This window comes from Triticum aestivum, chromosome 2A, assembly GCF_018294505.1.
Source record: "Triticum aestivum cultivar Chinese Spring chromosome 2A, IWGSC CS RefSeq v2.1, whole genome shotgun sequence".
Taxonomy (NCBI): domain Eukaryota; kingdom Viridiplantae; phylum Streptophyta; class Magnoliopsida; order Poales; family Poaceae; genus Triticum; species Triticum aestivum.
Window position 1 is genome coordinate 237,780,096 of NC_057797.1, and position 9,900 is coordinate 237,789,995.

At 45.2% G+C, this 9,900-nt stretch overlaps 1 protein-coding gene across 1 annotated transcript; it reads right to left on the minus strand.

Annotated features, from left to right (window-relative positions):
• Nucleotides 1-395: 395 nt before the first annotated feature.
• Nucleotides 396-1,609, minus strand: LOC123191643 (uncharacterized). Its single transcript, XM_044604304.1, has 2 exons — nt 1,163-1,609; nt 396-1,070 (listed from the first exon to the last, which is right to left on the minus strand). Exons 1-2 carry the CDS (start codon nt 1,607-1,609, stop codon nt 921-923), a joined length of 597 nt encoding a protein of 198 aa, XP_044460239.1. The 3' UTR covers nt 396-920.
• Nucleotides 1,610-9,900: the final 8,291 nt, after the last annotated feature.

The window sequence follows — 9,900 nt, forward strand, 5'->3', positions numbered from 1 at the left end:
GAAAACTACCTATCTAGGCAAGTTTAAATGAGGCCGGAACAACAAACAACAATTCCGGAAACTCCTCATGTGCATATTTTTAGGTTTGGTACTGTTCTGCCCTAAACCATATTTTATAGTTGTTAAACATGCAAAGTAAAGTCACCATGATAAACTATGCATTTTTCTACCCCATTTACATATAAAGTTTATTAAAAACCGAGCTACGGTTATTAAGTTATGAATCAAAACATTTTAACAAGTTATTTAAGCAAATTTAATCAAATAGTAGTTTAAACATTTTAAACATAGATGAAAGTTGCAAATTACTAACCTACACAAAATTCTAAGCAAGTTTCATGTAATAAGTTTGCCTTAAACCGATGCACGGTTAAAGAGTTATTATATGCATGAAGTTTAGGGGCCAAACTGTAAAACATGTGTTCTCTGGATTAAAAGGAAAATCGTTCTAGAGAAAAAAACATGAAATAGGCCAAAATTGGTCAGCCCAATAGAAGGAAAAAAGGAGGCGCTGGGGGTGTCTTCCCCTAGTGGGCCTCGGCCCGGCTTGGCAGAGGAGGCCAGCGGCGCTGGGCCTTGCGCGGCACAGGGGAGCGGCTGGGCCGGCTGGCCCACGCGCGGTGTAGATCTGGCGATCAACTGGACCAGGTCAACAAAGATGATTAGGAGCGGGGTCAATCGAGCTCCTCTGCTTGATGCGTGCAGAGCGAATAGAGGTCGCCGACGGCTTCTAGAACTTGGCGAAGGGCGACGTGATGGGCAGCGGCAGCGGACCAAGGCAAAGTAGGGGAGGTCCGGAGAGGATGCAGAACCAGGGCGGCGCGATGTGATGCTCCCAGTGGCGGCTGGTGCTGCAAGGGGATGGGTGTCCATGGAGTTCACTCCTTCTAGTTCGGTGAGGTACAACAAGGCGGCGTGGTTCAAAGACTTGCGAAGCAGACGAGTTCCGGCCGGTCGGGAACCCACTCGGATGCGGTAGGGCGAGGTTGGAGCTCCTGGACGGCAAGGACTTGGCGTTCGAATCCACCGGATCGAGACGAGGCGAGGACGGCGCCATGGATGAAGTGGTCCTGCTCCTTGTTCAAAAGAGGATAGGGAAAGGCAGGGGAGGTCAGAGGGCATAAAGGAGAGAATCAAGGGCGCGCGGCGGTCGGGGTCTCACCGGCGAGGTCCGGCAAGAGACGGAGCGGACGGAAGGCTGCAAGGAGCTCCCTGGGAGGCGTTGGGCATGGCGGCTACAAAGCTTCATTTGACGGCATGGTGCAGAAGCCTCCTGATTCGGTGCTCCGACGACGTTGCTGCAGGGCCAAAGGCCGACGGGGATGCAGGCGCTGGTGCTGCTCGCGGCGGGGCGCGGGAAGCACGAGAGGAAGCAGGGGTTGCGGCTCCTGCTTGCTACGCGGGGAAGCACCGACAAGAAGGAGATGCTTGGGGAAGAACGAGCAGAGGAGGGCAGCTGTGGATGGAGGAGGAGGTGATGTGGCGCTGGTCGATTGGATCGATCCGATGTGAGAGGATCCTGAGGTGGATGCGGGAGTGTGGCGGCGGCGGGATGGGAAAAGAATGATGGGACAGATCCTAGGACTAGGGTTTGGACGCATATATACATCGCGTGGATTAGATTAGGGGCTACCTCGTCCCTCCGATCATAATCGGGCGGGCGAGAATAAATATCTTAGGGGAACCCAACAAACAATCGGAGATGTTATGTAGATGTTTGGGGATGATCCGCACATGACGGTGACGACTGTCCGGGTCGGGTCCGGGATAGCTTTTCGGACGCGCGCGCGAGGAGGGTTGCGGGCTAACGAGAGGGGTTAGGTTGGGCCTGGTGGTAGGTTGAGGACTGTGTAGAAGGCCTCGGGCTGAGAGAAGAGAGAGAGAGAGAGAGAGAGAGAGAGAGAGAGACCCGACAACAGTTTCCGGAGACCGAAAACGTCCGACGAAAAGACCAGCTACTATTGCCGCTATAGTTATCCGTTGGGGCATCAAACGAACTCCGAACGCGATGAAATTTGGCAGGCGACCTACTAACAACATAACAACACCGCATGCCAACTTTCAACCCATTCCGAGAACATTTTTCCGGCCGCTTATAAAATAATATTTTGGACATGCCACGGACGCGTGCAAGTGTGTCTGGGCTCAGAACGGACAACGGAAGGAACTGGGAGACTCGGACGAATGCAAGTTTTTAAAAACATGATGATGCAATGCACATGATGACATGACAAGATGCAACACGCAAGCGAATGACATGGCAACGACGGTGAAAAACTGGGAGACACCTGGCGCATCGGTCTCGGGGCATCACAACACTCCACCACTACGAGAGGATCTCGTCCCGAGATCTAGGATGGCACCAGAGAGAAATGGAAGAGAAAGAGAAGAGGTAAAACTAAGTTGCTTCTTTGACAAATGAGTGAAACCAAAGAACCTTGAAAGGTTAAACCATTTCGAGAAAAGAACACAACAGAGATGAACAAAGTTGAAAACACTCCGTTAGAAAAATGGAACGAGGACGAACAAATTCGGACAACACTCTGGTTGAAAAGAGATGCAAGACTAGATAAGATGAAAAGAACTTAAGCAGAGGACACAACACTCTGATTAAATGGATAAGCAAAGGAAAGAACATGATCTTCACAACTCGAGATGATGAGAGGAGAGAGCAGCAACAACACAATGCCTTCGGAAGAAGAAAGAATGGAATGAAATGAACGGAGGGAAACAAGATCTTGAGAGAGCACGCTTACAACATATACTAGAACGGAGTTGTTGGATTATCAATAACGAAAGGATAAGCTAGATGTGGGCTTATAGAAGACATCTCAAAATTATGAGGTGACAACCTGCCACTCACCGAAAAGATTTGATAGGGAGCTAGAAAAGATAAAAGCTTCTTCCATCGAGGTGATAAGAAAACTTGGATCATAGGTAATCACCACAAGGAGTGACATTCCCAATGGAAGGTTTTAGGTGAAAACTATAGCAAGATAACTCTAAGGAAGAAAGTGATGGGTTTAAATATCTCATTCTTGTGAATGAAGAATGATATATTACCACCTCAAAAGATAAGGGAGAACAATTGCACTCTGGATTGCAAGATGAACAAAACTTGAGCTCCTCTGAAAATAATCTCAATGAACACTTCGAGAAGGAATTAAATCCTTGATGAACCATCATGTAGAGCCTCCATGAAGAACTCCGGTAATAAAAGAATGATCAAATGAAAGGAAAAAGAAGTTGAAAACACAAGGTGCTTCACTCCCCGGCAACGGCGCCAGAAAAGAGTCTTGATGACGCACAAGTGTAGGGGTCTATCGTAGCCTTTTCGATAAGTAAGAGTGTCGAACCTAACGAGGAGTGATGTCTACTACACAACCTTCTTCTTGTAGACGTTGTTGGGCCTCCAAGTGCAGAGGTTTGTAGGACAGTAGCAAATTTCCCTCAAGTGGATGACCTAAGGTTTATCAATCCGTGGGAGGCGTAGGATGAAGATGGTCTCTCTCAAACAACCCTGCAACCAAATAACAAAGAGTCTCTTGTGTCCCCAACACACCCAATACAATGGTAAATTGTATAGGTGCACTAGTTCGGCGAAGAGATGGTGATACAAGTGCAATATGGATGGTAGATATAGGTTTTTTGTAATCTGAAAATATAAAAACAGCAAGGTAACTAATGATAAAAGTGAGCAGAAACGGTATTGCAATGCTAGGAAACAAGTCCTAGGGTTCATACTTTCACTAGTGCAAGTTCTCTCAACAATAATAACATAATCGGATCATATAACTATCCCTCAACATGCAACAAAGAGTCACTCCAAAGTCACTAATAGCGGATAACAAACGAAGAGATTATTGTAGGGTACGAAACCAGCTCAAAGTTATCCTTTCTTATCGATCTATTCAAGAGTCCGTAGTAAAATAACACGAAGCTATTCTTTCCGTTCGATCTATCATAGAGTTCGTACTAGAATAACACCTTAAGACACAAATCAACCAAAACCCTAATGTCACCTAGATACTCAAATGTCACCGCAAGTATCTGCGGGTATGATTATACGATATGCATCACACAATCTCAGATTCATCTATTCAACCAACACAAAGAACTTCAAAGAGTGCCCCAAAGTTTCTACCGGAGAGTCAAGACGAAAACATGTGCCAACCCCTATGCATAAGTTCACGAGGTCACGGAACTCGCAAGTTGATCACTAAAACATACATCAAGTGGATCACGTGATATCTCATTGTCACCACAGATAAGCACATGCAAGACATACATCAAGTGTTCTCAAATTCTTAAGACTCAATCCGATAAGATAACTTCAAAGGGAAAACTCAATTCATCACAAGAGAGTAGAGGGGGGAGAAACATCATAAGATCCAACTATAATAGCAAAGCTCGCGGTACATCAAGATCGTACAACCTCAAGAACATGAGAGAGAGAGAGAGATCAAACACATAGCTACCGGTACATACCCTCAGCCCCGAGGGTGAACTACTCCCTCCTCGTCATGGAGAGCGTCGGGATGATGAAGATGGCCACCGGAGAGGGATTCCCCCCTGTGGCAGGGTGCTAGAACGGGTCTAGATTGGTTTTCGGTGGCTACAGAGGCTTGCGGCGGCGGAAGTCCCGATCTAGGTTATGTTTTGGAGGTTTCAGTATTTATAGGAATTTTTAGCATCGGTCTCACGTCAAGAAGGTGCCCGAGTCATCCGCGAGGTAGGCCACGCGCCCGGGGGGCGCCCCCACCCTCGTGGATGGCCCGGGACTCTTTTGGCCCAACTCCTTTACTTCGGAGACTTATTTTGGTCCATAAAAAATCATCAAAAATTGGCACGTCAATTGGACTCCGTTTGGTATTCCTTTTCTGCAAAACTCAAAAACAAGGAAAAAATAGAAACTGGCACTGGGCTCTAGGCTAATAGGTTAGTCCCAAAAATCATATAAAATAGCATATAAATGCATATAAAACATCCAAGGTTGATAATATAATAGCATGGAACAATCAAAAATTATAGATACGTTGGAGACGTATCAAGCATCCCCAAGCTTAATTCCTACTCGTCCTTGAGTAGGTAAATGATAAAAACAGAATTTTTGATGCGGAATGCTACCTAACATATTTATCCATGTAATTCTCTTTATTGTGGCAAGAATATTCAGATCCATAAGATTCAAGACAAAAGTTTAATATTGACATAAAAATAATAATACTTCAAGCATACTAACTAAGAAATTATGTCTTCTCAAAATAACATGGCCAAAGAAAGTTCATCCCTACAAAATCATATAGTTTGGTCATGCTCCATTTTCGTCACACAAGAATGGTCTCATCATGCACAACCCCGATGACAAGCCAAGCAATTGTTTCATACATTAGTAATCTCAAACTTTTTCAACTTTCACGCAATACATGAGCGTGAGCCATGGACATAGCACTATGGGTGGAATAGAATATAATGATGGGGGTTGTGTGGAGAAGACAAAAAAGGAGAAAGTATCACATTGGTGCGGCTAATCAACGGGCTAGGGAGATGCCCATCAATTGATGTCAATGCAAGGAGTAGGGATTGCCATGCAATGTATGCACTAGAGCTATAAATGTATGAAATCTCAACAAAAGAAACTAAGTGGGTGTGCATCCAACTTGCTTGCTCATGAAGACCTAGGGCATTTGAGGAAGCCCATCGTTGGAATATACAAGACAAGTTCTATAATGAAAAATTCCCACTAGTATATGAAAGTGACAAAACAAGAGACTCTCTATCATGAAGATCATGGTGCTACTTTGAAGCACAAGTGTGGAAAAAGGATAGTAGCATTGTCCCCTTTATTTCTTTTTTTATTTGGCCCTTTTTTGCCTTTCTTTTTTTTCTCTTTTTTTATTTGGCCTTTCATTTTTTTTTCGGGACAATGCTCTATTAATGATGATCATCACACTTCTATTTATTTACAACTCAAAGATTACAACTCGATACTGTTGGGGAACGTAGAAGAAATTCAAAATTTTCCTACGTGTCACCAAGATCTATCTATGGAGAAACCAGCAACGAGGGGAAGGAGAGTGCATCTACATACCCTTGTAGATTGCTAAGCGGAAGCGTTCAAGAGAACAGGTTGAAGGAGTCGTACTCGTCGTGATCCAAATCACCGGAGATCCTAGTGCCGAACGGACGGCACCTCCGCGTTCAACACACGTACAGCCCGGTGACGTCTCCCACGCCTTGATCCAGCAAGGAGAGAGGGAGAGGTTGAGGAAGACTCCATCCAGCAGTAGCACAACGGCGTGGTGGTGATGGAGGAGTGTGGCAATCCTGCAGGGCTTCGCCAAGCACCGCGGGAGAGGAGGAGTAGGGAGAGAGGTAGGGCTGCACCAAGAGGGAGAGGTTCTCATCTGTATGACAGCCCAAAACCTCAAGTATATATAGGGGGAAAGGGGGGGCTGCGCCCCCTTTAGGGTTTCCCACCCCAAGGGGTGCGGCCAGCCCTAGATGGGACTTGGGGGGGCGGCCAAGAGGGGGAGAGAGGGGATGCGCGCCTGGGGTGGGCCTTAGGGCCCATCTGCCCTAGGGTTTGCCCTCTCCCCTCCTAGTTGCGCCTTGGGCAAGGGTGGGAGGCGCACCAGCCCACTCTGGGGCTGGTCCCTTTCCACTCTAGGTCCATGCAAGCCTCTGGGGCCGGTGGCCCCACTTGGTGGACCCCCGGGACCCTCCCGGTGGTCCCGGTACGTTACCGATAAAACCCGAAACTTTTCCGGTGACCAAAACAGGACTTCCCATATATAAATCTTTACCTCCGGACCATTCCGGAACTCCTCGTGATGTCCGGGATCTCATCCGGCACTCCGAACAACATTCGGTAACCACATACAAACTTCCTTTATAACCCTAGCGTCATCGAACCTTAAGTGTGTAGACCCTACGGGTTCGGGAACCATGCAAACATGACCGAGACGTTCTCTGGTCAATAACCAACAGCGGGATCTGGATACCCATGTTGGCTCCCACATGTTCCACGATGATCTCATCGGATGAACCACGATGTCAAGGACTCAATCAATCCCGTATACAATTCCCTTTGTCTAGCGGTATTGTACTTGCCCGAGATTCGATCGTCGGTATACCGATACCTTGTTCAATCTCGTTACCGGCAAGTCTCTTTACTCGTTCTGTAACACATCATCCCGTGATCAACCCCTTGGTCACATTGTGCACATTATGATGATGTCCTACCGAGTGGGCCCAGAGATACCTCTCCGTTTACACGGAGTGACAAATCCCAGTCTCGATTCGTGCCAACCCAACAGACACTTTCGGAGATACCTGTAATGCACCTTTATAGCCACCCAGTTACGTTGTGACGTTTGGTACACCCAAAGCATTCCTACGGTATCCGGGAGTTGCACAATCTCATGGTCTAAGGAAAAGATACTTGACATTAGAAAAGCTTTAGCATACGAACTACACGATCTTTGTGCTAGGCTTAGGATTGGGTCTTGTCCATCACATCATTCTCCTAATGACGTGATCCCGTTATCAACGACATCCAATGTCCATGGTCAGGAAACCGTAACCATCTATTGATCAACGAGCTAGTCAACTAGAGGCTTACTAGGGACATGGTGTTGTCTATATATCCACACATGTATCTGAGTTTCCTATCAATACAATTATAGCATGGACAATAAACGATTATCATGAACAAGGAAATATAATAATAACCAATTTATTATTGCCTCTAGGGCATATTTCCAACAGTCTCCCACTTGTACTAGAGTCAATAATCTAGTTCACATCGCCATGTGATTAACACTCACAGGTCACATTGCCATGTAACCAACATCCAAAGAGTTTACTAGAGTCAATAATCTAGTTCACATCACTATGTGATTAACACTCAATGAGTTCTGGGTTTGATCATGTTGCTTGTGAGAGAGGTTTTAGTCAACGGGTCTGAACCTTTCAGATCCGTGTGTGCTTTACAAATCTTTATGGCATCTCCTAGATGCAGCTACCACGCTCTATTTGGAGCTATTCCAAATAACTGTTCTACTTAGAGCTATTCTAAATTGTTTCTCCATTATACGTATCCGGTATCTCTAGTCAGAGCTATCCGGATAGGTGTTAAGCTTGCATCATCGTAACTCTTTACGTCGAACTCTTTATCACCTCCATAACCGAGAAAATTCCTTAGTCCACTAGTTACTAAGGATAACTTTGACCGCTGTACTGTGATCTATTCTTGGATCACTCTTGTACCCCTTGACTGACTCATGGCAAGGCACACTTCAGGTGCGGTACACAGCATAGCATACTGTAGAGCCTGCGTCTAAAGCATAGGGGACGACCTTCGTCCTTTCTCTCTTTTCTGCCGAGGTCGAGCTTTAAGTCTTAACTTCGTACCTTACAACTCAGGCAAGAACTTCTTCTTTGACTGATCCATCTTGAACACCTTCATGTCAAGGTATGTGCTCATTTGAAAGTATTATTAAGCATTTTGATCTATCCTTATAGATCTTGATGCTCAATGTTTAAGTAGCTTAATCCAGGTTTTCTATTGAAAAACACCTTTCAAATAACCCTATATGCTTTCTAGAAAATCTACGTCATCTCTGATCTATGATATGTCGACAACATATATTCATCAAAAATTCTATAGTGCTCCCACTCACTTCTTTGGAAATACAAGTTTCTCATGAACTTTGTATAAACCCAAAATCTTTGATCATCTTATCAAAGTGCACATTCCAACTCCGAGATGCTTACTCCAGTCCATAGAAGGATCGCTAGAGCCAGCATAACTTTTAACATCCTTAGGATCGACAAAAACTTTCTGATTGTATTACATACAACCTTTCCTTACGAAAACTGGTAAGGAAACTCGTTCTGACATCCATCTGCCATATTTCATAAATGCAGCTAATGCTAACATGAATCCGACGGACTTAAGCATCGCTACGGATGAGAAAATCTCATCGTAGTCTACTCCTTGAACTTGTGAAAAAAACTCTTCACCACAAGTCGAGCTTCATAGACGGTGACATTACCGTCCACGTCCGTCTTCTTCTTAAAGATCCATTCATCTTAATGGCTTGCCGATCATTGGGCAAGTCCATCAAAGTCCATGCTTTGTTCTGATACATGGATCCTATCTCGGATTTCATGGTTTCTTAACCATTTGTCGGAATTTGGGCCCACCATCGCTTCTCCATAGCTCGTAGGTTCATTGTTGTCTAGCAACATGACCTTCAAGACAGGATTACTATACCACTCTGAAGTAGTACGTATCCTTGTCACCCTACGAGGTACGGCAGTGACTTGATCCGAAACTTCATGATCACTATCATAAGCTTCTACTTCAATTGGTGTGGTGCCACATGAACAACTTCCTGTGCCCTGATACACACTGGTTGAAGTGATGGTTCAATAACCATATCAAGTCTCCACCATCCTCCCACTCAACTTTCCGAGAGAAACCTTTCCTCGAGAAAGGACCCGATTCAAGAAACAATCCATATTGCTTTCGGATCTGAATTAGGAGGTATACCCAACTGTTTTGGGTGTCCTATGAAGATGCATTTTATCCGCTTTGGGTTCGAGCTTATCAACCTGAAACTTTTTCACATAAGCGTCGCAGCCCCAAACCTTTAAGAAATGACAGCATAGGTTTCTCTAAATCGGTGTCATCTCAACGGAATTACGTGGTACCCTATTAAAGTGAGTGCGGATGTCTCTAATGCCTAACCCATGAACGATAGTGGTAATTCGATAAGAGACATCATGGTACCCACCATATCCAATAGGGTGCAACTATGATGTTCGGACACACCATCACACTATGGTGTTCCAGGCGGTATTAATTGTAAAACAATTTCCACAATGTCTTAA

Excerpts from the sequence above, each read along its gene's own strand:
- LOC123191643 (XM_044604304.1), bottom strand. The coding sequence starts at position 1,609 with ATGTATATATGCGTCCAAACCCTAGTCCTAGGATCTGTCCCATCATTC. Across the intron at positions 1,071-1,162 it reads TCTCTTGCCGGACCTCGCCG|GACCACTTCATCCATGGCGC; the intron begins GTGAGACCCCGA and ends AACAAGGAGCAG.